At 43.5% G+C, this 18662-nt stretch overlaps 2 protein-coding genes across 3 annotated transcripts; one reads left to right on the forward strand and one right to left on the reverse strand.

Annotated features, from left to right (window-relative positions):
• Positions 1 to 214: 214 nt before the first annotated feature.
• Positions 215 to 15321, forward strand: LOC100826354 (serine/threonine-protein kinase EDR1). Of its 2 annotated transcripts, none has more exons than XM_014901223.2 (17): positions 215 to 419; positions 1859 to 2148; positions 2240 to 2443; positions 2829 to 3020; positions 3304 to 3542; positions 3846 to 3941; positions 4087 to 4179; positions 8741 to 8829; positions 11299 to 11380; positions 12526 to 12622; positions 12812 to 13109; positions 13455 to 13578; positions 13663 to 13682; positions 13862 to 14018; positions 14137 to 14425; positions 14506 to 14578; positions 15079 to 15321. In XM_014901223.2, the coding sequence occupies exons 2-17, from the start codon at positions 1903 to 1905 to the stop codon at positions 15159 to 15161; spliced, it is 2382 nt and encodes a 793-aa protein (XP_014756709.1). In that variant the 5' UTR covers positions 215 to 419; positions 1859 to 1902; the 3' UTR covers positions 15162 to 15321. The 2 variants fall into 2 exon arrangements, with proteins under 2 accessions (XP_014756709.1, XP_003571943.1); XM_003571895.4 differs by having other exon boundaries at positions 8741 to 8821; positions 11294 to 11380; positions 15079 to 15248.
• A 3-nt stretch (positions 15322 to 15324) lies between these two features.
• LOC100831044 (hydroquinone glucosyltransferase) lies at positions 15325 to 17224 on the reverse strand. Its single transcript, XM_003571111.4, has one exon. It carries the CDS (start codon positions 17192 to 17194, stop codon positions 15611 to 15613), a length of 1584 nt encoding a protein of 527 aa, XP_003571159.1. The 5' UTR covers positions 17195 to 17224; the 3' UTR covers positions 15325 to 15610.
• Positions 17225 to 18662: the final 1438 nt, after the last annotated feature.

An 18662-nucleotide genomic window follows, 5' to 3' on the forward strand; every position in this document is an offset into this window, starting at 1 on the left:
CCAATCAACCCGACGACAGTTGATGCAAGAGCTCGCGCGGGGCCTAAACCCAAACGCTCAGCGGCCCCACCGGCCAGCCTCTCCTCCGAATCAGCCATTCGCCCGTTTCAATCCCCATCCTCGCCGGTCGCTCCGGCATCTCGCCTCGCGCGCCTCGTGAACGAATCCCCTAATTAAAAAGCAACCAAAGCAATACTCAGACTAGTATTCCTTCCTTTCCGGTTGCCCCACCTGCACTAATTAATCACATCACAAGATCCCCTTCTCTTCCGTTCCAGCCCCGTCCTCCTCCCCCTCCTCCTCCTCCTCCTGACGCACTGCCAGCTCGCCTTCCCTGCGAGCGCCACTCCACGCGAGACTGGCCTCGCGCGGCCGCCGGAATCCCGCGGCGAGGCTATCCTCTCCGCGCCGCGTCTCAGGTAAAGCCTATTCCCCTCTCCTCATGCCCTCCTTTCGAATGCGGCCGCTATTTGCGCCCGTAGCGTGGGAGGATCTGTGACGGATGCGGGTGCGCGGTATTCGGGGGCGTTGCGTCGGTCGTGATTTCGTGGCGGACCGGCGGGGGGGGGGGGGGGGGGCGCCTGCGGACTGTGGGAACGGTGGTAATGCTGTGCTCGCTATTTTGGTCAACGCGGGGAGGGTTTGACCTTCCGTGCATCGGGCAATGTGGGAGCTAGATGTGAGAGAGAGTTCAGCTGCGCTGGTTGGCTGACGGGTTGCGCCACGCCACCGTTCTGATGCATGTGAGGCTGGGGCGATCATTGGTAAACCGTGGTGGGGTGGTTTGATCGAGTTTAGGGGGTTTGGCCTGGCCTGCCGTGCGGAGATCAACTCCAGGTTATGAATTGGGGATTTCGTTGGATATGAAACTGTCGTGTTAAGTGTATTGAATGCCGCCAGTGTAACTGATCCATTGGAATTTTGTGGATTTTTGTCCCGTTCCAAAGCACCCGTGCTTTGCCCATAACCTGCCATATAGGAGTAATTTACTGTCTCATCCAGTACTAGAGGGGTAACTGGGTTTACTTTCTGGAATTGGTTTGGACTCTTGGGATTTTGGCAGTGTGCTGGTTTTCAAACAATGTGTTAGTCAAACACGGGACTGTCTGGTTGATGTGATCACATATTCACCTCTGGTTATGCTGTGGTGGTGACTTTGCTTCTTTGGTAATAAATAATTGTTGTGGAGTTTGACAGTGATGAGTTTTATGTCTGACAGTGATTGCCTTTAAAAATCTGAAATCGAACAGAGACTGGTTACTTTGACATTCACCATGGTGGATTTGCTTTGTAGTGGTGGGCATGAAACTGCCGTACATATAATGTCTTGTTGTGTGTTGAGTTTGTTTGTGTTAGATTTAAGTGAGAACTAGGCTCCAGTGGTGGTAAATAGTGTTCATACCCTGCTGTATAAGTAGGCTGCTTTCGGGGAGAGGGCTGTTGTCAATTATCTCTGTGTACTCAAAGTATACCACAAGTCTGGAGCTCAGAACAGTGAACAACTTGTTTCTTGTTCACCGCTTCTATGTGCGCATCAAGTTAAAATAAAAATTACTCCCTCCGATCCATAAAAAGTGTCGCCCACTTGGTACATAACTTAGTACAAAATGGGCGACACTTTTTATGTATCGGAGGGAGTATATTGTATCAATGTATACTGTTTTAGTTTTAAGGGCCAAATACGGGAATCAGAATCATATACTCTATAGTGAGGAAAAAATATTCCATTAACAGTTTGTACATAAATAATTTTTATACTAGTACATGAGCTCTTTTGAGTGTATGCTCGCAGAGTCAAGACTGTTTTCTAATTCAATCATATTTTATTCCTTCACTTACACACTGGTTTACCTTGTAGGATGACATTCATAAAATGATTCTCTATTTTGACATATTTTGGAGATGGATGATCTGCCAGATGACCGAGAGCAATCCGACACACAGTCTTCAGATCCAAATTGTTTGCCCTCACGTGAGGAGCACAAGTTCCAATCCATTTCCCTCGCCAAACAGGAAAATAATTTGGATTCTGCAGATTCTTCTCTTGACTGTAGGGAAGTTGACCGTTCATTGTGCGCTTCTCAGGCATTATGGTCTACTGGATCTCTATCAAGTCCAATACCCAATGGATTCTATTCAATTATTCCGGTAAGTGAATCTTATTTGAGGAATTGAGTTGTTAAAAAATATAAGTACTTTATTTGTACATCTTATTTGATACTCATTTTGAACTTTGCAGGACAAGAAACTCAAGGAGTGTTTTGACACCATTCCTTCACCAGAAGACCTATATTCCCTTGGAATTGAGGGCTTCAAGGCTGAGATAATTCTTGTGGACTTAATGAAGGATAAAAAGCTATCCGCAATAAAGCAGTTATGTGTAGCTCTAGTAAAAGGATTGAATTCTAACCCAGCTGCAATGATAAAAAAGGTTGCAGGTTTGGTAAGTTCTCTCTGAGATCCTTTATGAAACAGGTGGACAGCTATGATATCTTCCTTTTATTTTCATTCAGAACACCGCAAGCTGCAATTTCTCTATGACCAATTGCTTTGCAAATAATTTACAAAAACTCTTCCTAGTTGGAACTCCCATTTTCTTGTTCTTCAGCCCTTTTTTGCATTCTCTTCGATTCTTTAAAGTGCTTGCTGGATACTTTCTGCTTGAAGGATGAATAACACTTTTGTGAAGCATAGATTGTTTTAGTTACGTTTTTTCCCTAACCTGTTCAGATGTCCTTCTAATTACACATCACGAAAAAACTCATTTAGTTACTTTTCTTCCAACCTGCACAGATATCCTAATTACACATCCTCCAATGGAATTGTAGGTTTGCGACTTCTACAAGCGATCAAACCCACAGCTCAGTCCGGCAAGAACTTCCTCTGAAGAAATTTCTCATTTCATGGAAAACAGAGGAGTTCAGTTGCTGGGGCAGATAAGACATGGATCATGTAGGCCCAGAGCAATATTATTTAAAGTTCTTGCTGACTCTGTTGGTATAGATTCTAAGTTGGTTGTGGTAAGTTTGTTACCTTCTCATTAGTATGTTTGCACTTTGAAATGGGATTATTCTCTACGTGTCAAATTCCCGAGCCCTATATTATACTATCTTCATACTACATGCACATGGGGGTATTTTCATACTTTCACAAGGCCCAATGCAGTCAAAAAGTCTTGGCTAGATGGTAACAATGCTGGATAGTAAACGTGTAAACGAAACTGACAGAAGAGGGCTTTCTTATAATTAGCTAAGAAGCAGTGGCAAAAGCTGAATTAGCGTTTCCCTATTTTTGTATGTGCAGGGCATTCCCAATGAAGAATCTCATGAATACGATGACTCACCCAAACATATGTCTGTTGTTGTTATGCTGAAGTCTGTGGAGTTTCTAGTTGATCTAATGCGTTTTCCAGGACAACTAGTTCCATTCTCATCCAAGGCTATTATCACATCTCATATATCTGCAGCTGGAGAGAGTGACTCTGCTGACTATGATTCATGTGATTCTCCCCTTGAACCTAATAGTCCCTTGTGTTCTCAACGGTACGCTTGTGTATTTCCCTTTTGATGATACCTGTTTCTGGTTATGTTTATGTTTGGTCCCTTCCCAGGATCTTGTATTACTGTATCAGCATTTACATTTGATACTGCTCTGTTAACTTCAGCTTTGGGTATTTCTGTGCTTCAAATGCCGGTGGAAACTTAAAATCATTGTTTAGTTTCCAGTTTATCTTTGAACCATTTGTTCTTTTAAGCACTGAACTTGTGATCTTGGAACTAAATAAATATAACCGTCTAATTCTTCGATATTATATGTGAAAAGCACTATTGCCACTTTATGTTCAGGCAAGAGCAAGATGACAACAGCCGATCCTTTAAAGTTCCTTCTTTAAGAAACATCATGCTTAGATCGACAAACTCTATGGAGGGTAAATTGAGATGGTAAGCCTCATATATCATATAGCTGAGCTTGCGCAACAATTTTATTCCATCTTTTTTTTTGTCTCTTTCACTTTTGCTGTTTTTATCTCAATGTTCACTTAACTTAAGAATTTCTCTTTTTTCTTTCTATTTCATGTTTTGCCAGTTCATCACATAGTGAACCAAACGTGGCCAATGCCTTCTGTGGTCGCAGCCGGAGGAAAGTTGTTAATGAACATCAAAGAACTGCCAGTTCAAGGTTCTTAGTTTAATATCCTTTTCTTTTCTAACATCAGCTATTGTCACCAAACTGGTAAAATTTGTTCATTACGTGGTTGCTTTAGCTAGCTTGAGGTCTTCTCCATAGTCACTCTTCCTAAATCCGCTTGTTTTGCATCTTTGACCACAAATATGCATGGTGTCTGTGTTGGAAGTCAGATCTACACATGCTGTTCGTGGTAGCTGTCCATTATGATGTTAGCAACTAAAGGTCATGGTCTATGAATGTAGGTATTAGCGCGCCTTCAGATATTAGCAGCCCTTATCGACCATCATGTCCCTTGCCAGCCATCTCCATAGCATGTGGGTGGATTTTTGTCATGGCTGTAACTTTTCCTCCTCTCTCAGCAACCAGCTCAGGATGGGTAAAAGAGATGATTCACTCACACATCAAGTTCCTTTTTTTTTGCGGATACACACATCAAGTTTCATGAACAAGAAATTTTGATCTTGCACCAATTGACAACATATTACACTGATAAGCACACATAAAGATGCAAACACATGCATAAATCAGATGAACAAATCCTCATTTGTTTTGTTCTCTGAGATATTAGCAGCCCTCATCAACCATCTTTATGGGACACCAGAAAGGTGAGGCATCCATTGTAGCTTGCAACTGGGAGTCCTTGCCATTGACCCAGCAGCTGTGACACAGCCCCCCTCCTCCCCACCCACACCCGAGCAAGGTGGAGAGCGAGATCTTGGGGGCTCGTCAGCTCGCTTTGGTGTTGTCCTGGTTTTGCCCTTGGGAGTATTTGTTAGGCAAGATAGACGAACTATTTCTCTTTTCTTACTTGATTCAATACTTACATCGACAGGACCTTTATAGTAGTATTTTCTCGATCTACCAGAACATGGATTGCATACTTGCCTAACTAGAACTCTTCTATCCTTAAAGATTAGTTGCCTGTCTTTTTATAGGCAGGGTTCGCCCCTGATTTCAATAACGACAACAAATTTCACTAAAAATGTATCGTTGAAACAAGATAAGGCAAAAGATGGCATCCTGGCACCTACAGAATGTAGTGAGCTATGAAAAATATTTAAAACAGTATCACATAACTGGCTTATATTATTTTAAATATTAATGCCCATCGGGCTTCTTGATGTTGAAAACACATGGGTGCAATCCGGGGGGTATTGCTCCCAGTTTCCAGATTAGCTCTGTTTTGAACCCATTTAGTAGATCCTAAAGGGACATCATGTAATGGGTTTTCTACTTAGCAAAGAATTTAGCAACATCTAGGATCTATCTCCCACCAACAGATAGGAGTTTACCTTCTGAGCAAGCTACTATCTCAGTTCCTAAATATAAGAAGTCCTAGCTTTTTCCTAAGTCAAACTTCTTCAAGTTTGACCGAATTTATAGAAAAATCTACCATCATCTAGAACTTCATATTAGTTTTATTAAATCTGCCATTATATATATTTTTATAGTATACTCATTTGATATTGTAGATCTTAGTAGATGTTTTCAGAAACTTGTCAAACTTGAAGAAATTTCACTCAGGACAAAGCTAGGATTTCTTATATTTAGGAACTGATGGAGTAGATTGGGTTCCTCCTGTATTCATTTGTTTTCCAGTGTTTATAAGTAACCTTTTACTGTCAACAGGAATCCCAAGATATGCCATAGGAAGGGAGCCAAATTTGCAAGTGAACATGTCTTCATAGGATCATAGTGGTCAATGTTTTTCCTGGCATTTCTAAAACAGATCACTTTTCTGAAAGTTAATATTTAGACCAGACATGTGTTCAAATAAGCAAAGAATGAATTTTAGGTTTCTTGCATTGTCTTGCCCTTCCTCTAGAAGTAGAGTGTCATCTGCATATTGCAAGATCGAAATTTCATCCTGTCTCTTGTACGGTATGAACTACTAGCTGCTGCCTTGGATAGTGATGTCGCGTGGGCCTTGGCCCATAAAACGAGACCCTGTCGGACATCCAGATTGTCCTTGAGTTTGTAGTCCCCGGCCACTTTGCATTCCAAGGAATCCCCAAGACAAATTGAGGCACGACACCGGTGCAACAAGGAGAACATGCACCACCGGTAACTCTGGCTGAATATTGCTTTAGAGAACATGCGCCACGTTCGGATGCAACACAATCGCTGCACTTGAACATAGCTCTGCGTCAAAAGGAGTGGTACCCTCTACCCTGTTGGAACTCAGAAAGTCAGAAGTAAAGGTAGCGAATCTCTAGCCTTGCTGGAAGTAGGAGCAAAATCACTTTCTTCATCAGATAGCCATTGGTGCTGATTTTGAAGTACCTACGAGTGTCTGATTGTAGGTGTCGTCTGGTGGTTGATGATGTAGCCTTTGAAGAAACCACCAACCTTCCCACCATGGAAGTCGAAGATGAGCACAAACCGACAAGTAGAGGCAATGGTGGGAGTAGGCAATCTCCGTTAGGACCCGACTTGAAGCATCGACAAGGAACTTGATATGAACTAGTGTTTCTGAGAAGAAGAGAGATGAGATTCTCGCCACGAGGGGCAACGCAGAAGAACTATTATTTTAACTTCTTGCTTGATTGAGACCGTGTTTTGGCATTGGGTGCCCAACCAGCTTTTGTCTATTTACAGTTTGGCTAACTAACTTTTTTCTACTTGGCTATTTTCTAGCAGATTATAAAATAAGTTCAGCGCATCACAGTTTAGCAATTGACCGATAGTAGTATTAACCTCGTCAATAGGGATACGACATGATAAAACTGGCCTACCAGGACCCATACTGCATATTGACTGTACTATGACTCCCATTCTTACACATTACTTGCTTATACATATTTCCCCTAAAATTAACCCTAGTCACTTTTACAATATGGACTTATCTAGCTGCAGCATGGGCTTTGGCCTGTAACACCCTAGGTCTGTAGCTATCTGCAGAAGCAGCAAATGACCCCAGCTTTTCTGCCTAAGTACTCCGTATTTCGCTTTCCTCATGTCAAGTGCTGGGATTTAAAACGATTGGCGTATTTGGCAGCAGGAACTTTTTGAATTAATATTATTTATGGCCATCTCACTCTTGTATGGGAAGTACGTTACATACAGAAGAGAACTAAGGTTGAGATTGCAATAAACTCAAAGGTTTAGTAGCCTTTGAGTCATTATAAACTTATAATCACAACATAATCAAATCAAACTCTTTATACCAGTCTGTCGTGACATTAGGGCGGTGCATCTATATTAACCAAAACAAACCATCGTTGTTGAACCTGTTTTTGGTAAACAGTACCGGATGGTTAAGTCAGGTGTTTTGGTATGTGGTCATTAAAAAACCGCAGCAAAAGACCGGTATTACCAAAAGTGCTGAACAGCGTCGTCCTTGTTTCGTAGCCCATCCCAGCACTGCCTTCATAACATTATCATTTGCCTCGTTGCTCTAGCAGCTTGCTTGGGCATATCACCTGTGGTTAGTTTGCTATGTACAATACAACTTTTTTTTTTCTGTTATGGGCTGTTTCTTGTTTGTTTATCTACTGTTGAGCATAGATGCAAATTAAGAATATAATGCTATTAGTTTGTTGTTGTACAATACAAGTTTGCGCTGTTAACGTGGTATGTATGGTACTCCCTCCGATCCATATTAATTGTCGAAATATTACATGTATCTAGACACTTTTTAGGCATAGATACATCCATATTTGGACAAATTTGAGACAATTAATATGGATCGGAGGGAGTATGTACCAATATCAACTGAAATATTGTGGTATTTACCAATACCAAACCCAAGTTTCCTTTGTTAAATTTGTTATCTCATCTCACTAACCTTATTTAAGAAAAAACAGTATTTACTAAATGTGCCGTAGGCGCAGCCCTAAGTGACATGGCATGGCAGGACATAAGCTACAACTGTTTTTAATAGCTCTCAAGTCTTAACTTTAATATCTGGTTGACTAGATATGGTAAATGATCTTTATGTCATCTAACATGACAGGGCATGGCATGTCCTGTTGTGAAACCTCTACATGGACTTGACTCAGTATCATTGTCCTTCACTCAATTGGGTGGTTGGCTTCACATGGCCGTGACAGTGTCACGCTGATCTGTCATCCCCAGATTGCCACTTTTCATCAAAAATCGTGATGGAACCAAGACTGATTTATAAGTGACTAAAATGTGTTGGACAGCCTTAATTTAGTTTATTTGTCCATATTTATGTACTCCCTTTGTCCAAATATATAAGGCTTGACACACCTTTTACCAACAGTTACTCCATTACTCTGTGATGTATGTGTCATAATCAGAAGCAACTACTTTTGAATATGAATCTAATAACATCAATTTTATGTCACGTAGAATGTTATATTGATAGAGCAATTGTTGGCCAAAGGCTTGTCGTAACGAAACTTGGATGGAGGGAACATCTCTTTTTGGGTTTTGTTTCCTGCTCTTTTTTTTTTACCTTCTGTCCAATATTATTATATCAATCCTTGCTTGCCATATATTTGTTGTCGATCCTAGTATAGAATTTATACCTGCTTTGAAGATTCAGAATGATTTTAGTTTAGAATGCATTTCTTTGTTCTTGCAGTCCAGAGCATCCTATGTCCAGAGCTCATGGACGCTCTATGCTTGGTGATAGACAGTATGGAGATGGTGTAGCTGTATCAAGGTACCTCAGTAAGTTTCTATTTTGTTCATTTGTTTGAAATCTGAATCAATAAATAAGCAAATTATGAGTTTTATTGCCACAATTTAAAGGAAATGCACAAATAAGCACAGGCAACAACATTTATGATGCTTCAAATATGCCAAGTAATGTGAAAATTATCAATAAAACCACAGAATCCTCAAGTGTAACTTGTGTTACTATATTTTGTGCCTATGTCCTCAAATATCATGTGTTGTTTTGTCATTACAGTGACATCATATTTTGAAGAGAAAAGTTATTTTTCCTTATCTGACACTCCAAATTGCCTGTTTCCTGATCTGCAGCCGAAAAAATTGCGACACCGTTTATGTCATTGACTTGATATGTCGTTCTTTTCTTGTGATCTTGACACTTTGGTGTGCCAAAATACACAAGTACCCTTACCCCTCCTGTGTCCCTCTTCTCTGTCTACTTATTTGCGGGCCTGCCTTATTAATTAGCACCTTCTCCATCCCCTCCCCCACCCCTCTCTTCTCACCAAGCCGTGGAGTCGGACATTTCCATCATCAGTCGCCGCATCTCCTGCTACAACCCCACCAGGCGCCATCAGGCGACGCTGGCGGCTCTTGCCAAAGGCAGTTCAGATCTGTTCCCGCTGCTCCTGTAGGTGGTTCCCACTGGTAACTGGGTGGTTCTTACTTCTCTAATTGATCCACAGCTCAACCTTTATGCTTTTTTAGTCGGCAATCTGCCAGTTTTTTCGAGTACTAGTGTGAATTGTTGCCAACCGGTGGTTTCCGGAGCTTCCCTCCTTCCTATTTCGAGGAAATTTTCCTGGATTTTCTTGGAGTGGTAATGTAAACATGTCTCCTGATTTCCGAGACATAGTTAACGGATTTTGTTGCATGGGCTTCGAGCGCTGACCCCGATCTATCTAGATCTAGGTGAAGTAGCTCTAAATCAGGGTTTGAGATCACTCTAGATCAGGGTTCAAGGTCTCTCTATCGATCTAGATCAAGGTTTGAGATCGCTCCACATTTAGGGATGGCAATGGGTACCCATTACCGGCTTACCCGGCGGGTAAATCCCCATTAGGGCACGGGTTTGGGCCAAAAACTTTACCCACTGGTACGTAAATGGGAAAAATTCCGTACCCGTCGGGTAGAGCGGGTACGGGTATGGGAATGCGTAACCCATACGCATGTACCCGTTTACCCATATAGTAACTAGCGTGTGAGTGTGATCTTCACAGAGAAGATAGGCTCACAATGATGTGCTGCAGTTTTTGTCATGATGTGTTGCTATTTTTAATGATACTATTGTCTTTCTATGTGGTGTTGTTGTTTATATTGTGCTAGTGTAGTTTTGTTTATGACAAGATTATTGCTTTTTTGAGAAAAATATTATTGCTTCTAACGAATATATTGTTGTTTACGACTACGTGATCAAATTTTTACATGGGTATTTTTACCCGCGGGTACCTGTCTACCCTGACGGGTAACGGGTATGGAAAAAAGTTGTACCCGTTGGCGGGTATGGGTACGGGTAACGGGTAAGATCAAAATAAGCGGGTAAGGGTATGGGAAGGCACCACCCGTACCCATACCCTGCGGGTGCCATCCCTATCCACATTGGGATTCGATGTCACTCCAGATCGGCGGGGGTTCGCACCTGGAGTCGTAGATCTCAAGTGAACCAAAGAGTGAAACAGCAGGCGCCAGCTAACCTAGTTCCTGCCACAGCTTTGCGCTCTTACCTAGGGTCACCCATGTGACGCCGGTTTGTCGCAGCCATTGTGCAACGGCAGCTCCTGTGTGGCAGGGATGTAGCCCAGCTGATAGGCTGTTCTCCTTCATCTACCAGAGCACCAAAACCACGATGAGAGAAGGCAGGTTCACAGGAAGGCGGTGGCGTATTAATGTGGATGTGAGCTAGCAGGAGAGGCAGGGGAAAGATGTAAATTAATTATGGAGAAGCTTCATGGCCATGGGGATCGCTGCGGACTAGGGTGTGAAGCCTTAAGGATATTAACGGGCCGGTGGTTGAGATGTTGATTTGGGACAAGCCCAACAGGCATCATCTTTCCTCGCGTTATTTTTCCTCAGGTTATGTGTTAGGATCTTATGTGCTATTTGTTCCATATTTGCATCATCATGGATATCCATAAAGAGAAAAATATTTTTCCTCAGGTTATGTGTTAGGTTCGCGAATCAGGTAACTACGGTCCGAGCAATCAGGTTGTACTTGGCTCATTGGAGTCATGCTTTGAGCATCAAAAAATCTTTTTGCACTTGATTCTTCTCTATCTTTGTTAAAGATTCACAATCTATGCAAATCCAATCTGTATTTTTGTACTGTATTAATCTGTGATCAACTTGGAAGCCAGCTTACCTTGCAAACCATAAAGGATTAACAATAGTGCAGTGAACATTGATAATATACTGCAGTACTTTTTCTTCTTGGCCTAATTAAGCACGTCTTGTTTGATGGTAGGTCAGATGGCGCATCAACATCGAATGCGCGTATAGGACGGCGAAGAAGTATAAGTATTGCCCCTGAAATTGGTGACGATTTTGCAAGGTTGGTAAACATAACCTTTTTACTTTCTGAACAATATATGGTTTCTGCCAAGTCTAGTAGCAACCTTGAAGTTTTTATTCATAGTCTACTCAATCAAACAACTTGGCTAAAATTCTTGGTTGCTTTCTAAAGAGGCAATACAAGAAATTTTCCTTCTTCAGAAAATTATAAAATGAAGAATTATCCTGGTTCACTTTATCTACGGCCAAATGATATTTTCTACCTTATGCCTCACTCCCTAGTCCAGCCTGCACAATGAAGCAGTGTGGTCCAGATTTTTCATAAATATCACCCTGATATATTTTCTTCTTCCAAGTTCTAGGCATGTAACCCACTTTGTATTTTAAGCAATCATCTTCGTGCTGGTTAGATATTTATCATTTTATCCCCACACGCTGCATGTCTACACTGTACCAACAGTTGGTATTTTGATTTTTTATTTTCAACTTTTTGGCCATATTCCATTGTTTTAAATCAGAAATTCACTGATATGGCTATGTCTATTTCATCATGAGCGAGATGAGAGTTTGTGGTATGGGATTTTCTGTTTTTACTATTTTGAGAAGAGTGCATCGAACTGTAGGTTTCTATACTTACAACTTCTAAACAACGTTTCAATTAAATTGAAAGGTGGTTTTTGCTGGTAAACTAAGCAGCACATGGACGTCCAAGTTTAGTAGGCACCTAAACTAGTAACTTCCATGTGATACTACACGTTTGTGCGAGTGACAGTGCCCCCATCAGCAACAACATAGTCGCTGAAGTTGAGGGTAAGGGGAAATCAGGGTAGATGTCAGGGCCATGATGACATTGGGGTGTGGGGAGATCGGGTCATAGAAGCATGGAACGTGGGTCAATGTGTGTCTGATGAACCCGATTTGTTTGGATGACTGCCAAATTTTAGGCATACGCATGCACCCTTTGCGCACTTTGTTGTACTATTATTTTGCCAACATTGGCCTACCAAAACCTTGTAGCCAACTTTTTGGTAGGGGTTTGCTTGGTCGCCAGATACAAAAAGTCATAATTTGAAGTTCTTGGATTTACTTGCACCCATCTTGCAGGTTGAAAAGACTTACAGCACAATTTACTCTTTTTCAGAATTTTTATGTCAGGGTTGACTTAGATGTTTCACTTTTCTTCAGGGCAGTTAAAGCAATGAGTGAAAGCATGAGGCAAAATCGCCTTTCAAGGGCACATAATGATGGTAGTCCAGGACATTCAAATGACTCGGAGAGAAATGTATGCTTTTCCCTTCAGATTGTTGCCACATTTCTATTTCAATGTTCAGTAATCTCTTCACTATCTGCCTCTTTGGAACATTTTCTCTTTGCACTGTGTAATACACTTTTAAAAGTTTGTTGGAAGAGGCTCTGTATTAGTATTACTAAGTTTGGTGATTTACCTGTTGTAATTGATTCCTTGATATAGGAATCACTAGGTGATTTCAACGGCAATGAGGTGTCTGCAAGAGAATCAAATGTGCAGGAGGGTCCCAGAAGGCAAATTAGTAGTCAAAGGGCATTGTCATTACCTTCATCACCCCACCGCTTAGGCAGCCATGCTTCTGATCTCAGAGAGCCAGCTGACTTTCTAACAGCAGCAGATCTGATGTCCACTTGGAATAAGGTGTTGCAATCTTCACCATTTCTGAACAAGCCTTTATTGCCTTTTGAGGAATGGCATATTGAATTCTCAGAGATTACTGTTGGCACTCGTGTTGGAATAGGCAAGTACAATCTCTCGGCCATCTATTTTGTATTGTACTCAGGAAATCATGTGTCAAAAGTTATGTTTTCTTATATTTTTGAACTTTTTAGAAAATCAGAATGATTCTATAGTAATATAATTTTTACATTGACCTTTTAGAGTCCTGAAACTGAATTTTCTCTACAATGTTCTCTACTCTCTCCGATCCATAATAAGTGTCTCGGACTTGGTACAACTTTGTAGAAGTATTATTTAAAGCTAATAACTCATGTTAATGCTTTTAAGATAGTACAAAATCTGAGACACTTATTGTGGATCGGAGGGAGTATTATTTAAAGCTAATAACTCATGTTAATGCTTTTAGGGTTTTTTGGAGAAGTATTCCGGGGCGTCTGGAATGGAACAGATGTAGCTATAAAAGTATTTTTGGAGCAAGATTTAACAATGGAAAATATGGAAGATTTCTGCAACGAGATCTCCATACTTAGGTTTTACGCACAGCTTTACTGTAATATTTGTTTTGAATTCTCTACAAGTTCTATTCTCTTATTATTTCCCTTTTCTGTTTTCAGCCGTCTCCGACATCCCAATGGTATTTCCTGTACAATCAATTTTCATTACAGCAGTTCAATTTGTTTGTTATAATTTTGGTTTCAGATTCTGTAATGATCTGATTGCTCTTACTGTTTGAAAATGTTTGCCTCGTCCTGCAAGAACTTCTGATATTATTAAAAAAAGGCTCCTCAGTGTTTTTGTTCCTCTGTGCTGCAGTCATATTATTCCTTGGCGCATGTATGAAGCCTCCTCACTTGTCCCTAGTCACTGAATATATGGAAATGGGGTCTTTATATTATTTAATTCACACAAGTGGCAACAAAGGTAAGCTCAGTTGGCGAAGGAAGTTAAAAATGCTCCGTGACATCTGTAGGTGAGTAGACGCCGCTTGTTTATGCTAGTATTTGTTTATGTTTTTAGTGCGTTAGGAGTGCCTATATACTTGAGTTCTTGTTATGTAAATTTTCATCTGATTATTTATTTGTTGCAAGGGGTCTTATGTGTATGCACCGTTTGAAGATAGTTCACCGTGATCTTAAGAGTGCAAATTGCCTTGTTAACAAGTACTGGACAGTCAAGTTATGTGATTTTGGGCTGTCGCGGGTAATGTTGGATTCTGCAATGCGTGACAACTCATCCGCAGGCACTCCAGAGTGGATGGCTCCTGAGCTTATTCGGAATGAACCTTTTACAGAAAAGTGTGATATCTTTAGCCTCGGAGTTATCATGTGGGAGCTTTGCACTCTGAGTAGGCCCTGGGCAGGAAAGCCCCCAGTTCAGGTGACCGACATACTAGTTCACCCCTTTTATTTTGTTGTTTGAAGTAAACCAGCTCACGCCGAAATGTCTGTGTACTCAAGGTTGTTTACTCTGTTGCGAACGAAGGGGCAAGACTGGAAATCCCAGATGGACCTCTGCGCAGCTTGATATCAGGTATGAATATGATTTATATTTATTCCTCCAGTTGATTCTCTAGATTTTAAGAACTTCTGGACTTAGTTGACCAACATTTGTCTATAACAGTTTTTGTTCTTAACTGGGCAAAGCTGAATTATTTCGTCAACACATTAAGAAACTGATTGTATCTTGTTGGAGACATCTGACTCTAGAATAATTATTTTGTCGGAACATTAAGAAGAAACCGGTTGGATCTTCTCGGATACTTGGTGTCAAATTATTCTTTTTCACGCAATACTATGTGATATTGTTCCAGCATAAATGACAGGAATTAGCAATCTGCAAACATGTAGGAGTATTTGCCAAATGTGCATGTTTTTAAATTTATTAAATTTAAGTTCATTGATACTCCCTCCGTTTCATAATTCTTGTCGCTGTTTTAGTTCGGACAAGAATTATGGGACGGAGGGAGTACTTCTTAAGCTCTAGTGTGCCTGATGTTTACTCTCTGTAATCACTGCAATTTTGTTGAATAGATTGCTGGGCTGAACCGGACAAGCGTCCAAGCTGCCAGGAGATCCTCACCCGTTTGCTTGATTGCGAATACACCTTGTGTTGAGCTATTTTAGCTCTACTCTGTATAGCGGTTCTAGAGGCAGCACATTGATCCGGCTTATAACATCATTCCTTTTCCCATTTCTCATCATTTGGGCATCTTTGAGATGTAAATTATCAAACTGTACTATAATAATAAAACATTCACATAGCAATTTCTGTGATAGTTGTGCATATCCCCTTGCAGCTTGCATTGCACCAATAAATAATGGCTACGTGAAAAATCATTTGACAAATCATATTGCAGGGGCTTTTTATCCAGTTCACAACTCCAGATGGCTCTGCATCTGCAGAAGGAGGCCACCTACATCACCTTTTTCATCAAAAGATGTTGCCATGTTTTTTCAAACAATGACGGTGCATGCTTATTCCACACGAAATAGTAGATACGAGTAGTACAAATTCTGTAGGACCTCGATCCTCTGCATCTGTCTCGTAGTTGAATCATTTTGACTAGAGTTCGTGCACTCGAGTCCCGTTGCCAAGCTCGGCCCTCCACTTGGCAGCCACTTCACCCAATGCCCGCCGTGATGATCCCTCCGGCATACAGGCCCGTGCTGCTGCTTCCTGAAGCTGCTTGGCTCGGCGGCGTACGGCGCTCCCCTTGTCCCCTTCCACGAGCTCTCTGATGGCTGCCACAACCTCGTGGCGCGTGACGAAGCCGTCCTCCCGGCCCACCGGCGGATGTAGTGCCACCCCGGTCACTCCCGTCAGAATGGCCGCGTTCATCTTCTGCTCAGCGTACAGAGGCCAGGCGATGATCGGGACGCCGGACGCCAAGCTCTCCAGCGTCGAGTTCCATCCGCCGTGCGACACGAACCCTGCCGTCGCTGGGTGCGCCAGCACGCGCGTCTGCGGCGCCCACCCCGCCACGGCAAGGCCCCTGTCCTTGGTCCTCTCCAAGAACCCTTCGGGAAGCCAAGCCAACGGGTCGTTAACGTTGGCGTCGTGGCTACCGGCCCCCAACGCGTAGCAGTTGCCGTCCAGGCTTGGCATCCGCACGACCCAAAGGAACCCGTGGCCGGAGCTCTCCAGCCCGAAAGCGAGCTCGGCCGTCTGCGCCACGGACAGCGCGCCGCCGCTCCCGAACGAGACGTACACCACCGACCCCACCGGCCGGCGGTCGAGCCACTCCAAGCAACCCAACTCATCGTCTTCTTCTTCTTCATCCTCAGAGCCAGTTTTTTGCCGGACGAACGGCCCCACGGCGTACACCGGCGGGAACGCGCCTTCCGCGGCATCGCACCTGAACCCCTCCGCCATGGCGGGCTCCAGCTCCTCGAAGCTGTTCACCAGGAAGCCGTCGGCGCGGGCGTACCGCCGCGCCTCCTCCACGACGTACGCGTATACCGGGTCGGCCCGGTCCCGGAACCCGTCGGGCAGCTCGGCGTGTCGCAGACAGCAGCCCGGGAGCAGGAATAGCGGGTCCGGGAGGTCACGGTACTCTTCCTCGCCCGGAGCGGCATCGTCGTGGAGCTCTGCGACGAAGCGCATGACGGAGAGCAACGCGAAGCTGTTGGGGAGGAAGACGTACCCTCGGACGCCCAGCTCAGCGGCCACGGGCAGAGCCGCGGTGCCGAAGAAGTCGCACACGAGCGCGGCCGTGGAGGTGAAGCTGGCCGAGCTGAGCATGAGCGCGCGGAGGTGCGGGAGAGAGCGGCGGAGGAGCTCGAACATGACGGCGCCGAAGCCGACGTCGGGGCTGAGGTCGTCGAGAGCGACGGGCGGGAGCGCGGCGATCGAGACCGTCGCTGGCATGGACGAGAGCACGGCGGCTTCAGCGGCCGCGTCGGAGAAGCCGGCGGTACTGAGCGTGACGAGCGTGGCCGCGAAGCCGTGGTGAGTCACGAGGCGCCGCGCCAGCTCGGCCAGCGGGGTGAGGTGGCCGATCCCGGGGCTGGCCAGCAGGACGACGTGCGGAAGCGGAAGGGGAAGGGGCCGTGGAGTTGGCTCGATGTCCGTGATCGCCGGCCTTGTTGTCTCAGTTGTCTTCTTCTCTATCGCTGACGCACTTGCACCGGTGGTCGCCGCCGCCATGATGGAGTGCTACGTAGATGCTTTCGCAGCTCGTAGTTTGCGTGTTGTGTTTCAAAATCGCTGGCAACGACCAGGGCAAAGAAGGTAAAGAGGAAGACTTCTTGTGAGTGGTGTCTCATAGTCAAGGTTTTAGCTATCGAAAGTCGAAGCCCACTTATTTTAATCGAGTGGGGCGAAGATTTCTGGCAACCATGATTTCTCGACAAATTTTGATTTTAAAACAAGACTAAGAACTGCTCTCTTCGTTCCAAAATATAAGGATTTAGTGTGTCAAATCATGATGGATCAAATGAACATGATTTGGCTAGGACGTTAATGTTACGAACGCGACAAGCAAGAACAAAAAACGAAGAAGAAATCACAGCACAAGGACACACGGAATGTAACGTGGAAAACCCGCTCAAACAACGAGAGGGAAAAACCACGGGCGCCAGCCAGCAAAATTTCACTATATGGTAGTGTTTACAACGCCAGGGATATTTTACGAACTCAACTCCTCCCAAAACGGCAGCATACAAAGGGTATATATAGCAAGAGCATTAGGACAAGTCAGATCCGTAACGGACACACCGGAAGTTCCGGTTGGAGGCCGGAAGTTCCTCATATTCTTGAATATCCGGAAGTTCCGCAGTAAGTTCCGCAATTTTCCGAAAAGTAACAGAGAGCGGCCAGAGGTTCGGCCGGAAGTTCCGGCGCCTGGAATGGCCGGAAGTTGGGCCTGAACTTCCGGCCACTGGGATTTGGATCACAAGTCAACAAACTCCACCTTGAGACAAATTCTTTCTTATAGCAAATTCCTCCTTGTAGCATGAACAACGAAGAAAACACTTTCGACGCCAACAGCCACTAGGGGCTAAACAGTTATACCAACTAAGCTTGAGTATAGCTCAACCTTAGCAATAAGAACAGGCTTTGTCATCATATCAGCAAAATTATCATGAGTGTTAATGTTGCATACCTTCAATTTACCTTGTGCAACAATGTCGTGAACAAAATGGTACTTGACATCAATGTGCTTGGTTCTCTCATGGAGCATTTGATCCTTAGTAAGGTAAATATCACTTTGACTGTCACAAAACAGGTTAATGCAAGAAACATCTTGACAAAGCTCAGCATATAAACCCTTCAACCAAACAAACTCTTTACAAGCTTCAGCAATAGCCATATTCTGCTTCGGTTGTAGATTGAGCAACAACTGGTTGCAGCGTTGCCTTCCAACTCATAGCACATCCACCTACCGTGAACACATAACCTGTGAGGGATCTCCTCTTATCCAAGTCGGCAGCAAAATCTGAATCCACATAGTTAGCGAGTCCCTCATCAGTCTTGCCAAACTTCAAGCAAGCATAGGATGTGCCACGGAGGTACTTGAAAATTCACTGAAGAGCTTTCCAATGTTCTTTACCAGGATTAGCCATGTAACGACTGAACAAACTCATAACATATGATAAATCGGTACGTGAACAAA

Source organism: Brachypodium distachyon, chromosome 3, assembly GCF_000005505.3.
Source record: "Brachypodium distachyon strain Bd21 chromosome 3, Brachypodium_distachyon_v3.0, whole genome shotgun sequence".
Classification (NCBI taxonomy): Eukaryota; Viridiplantae; Streptophyta; class Magnoliopsida; order Poales; family Poaceae; genus Brachypodium; species Brachypodium distachyon.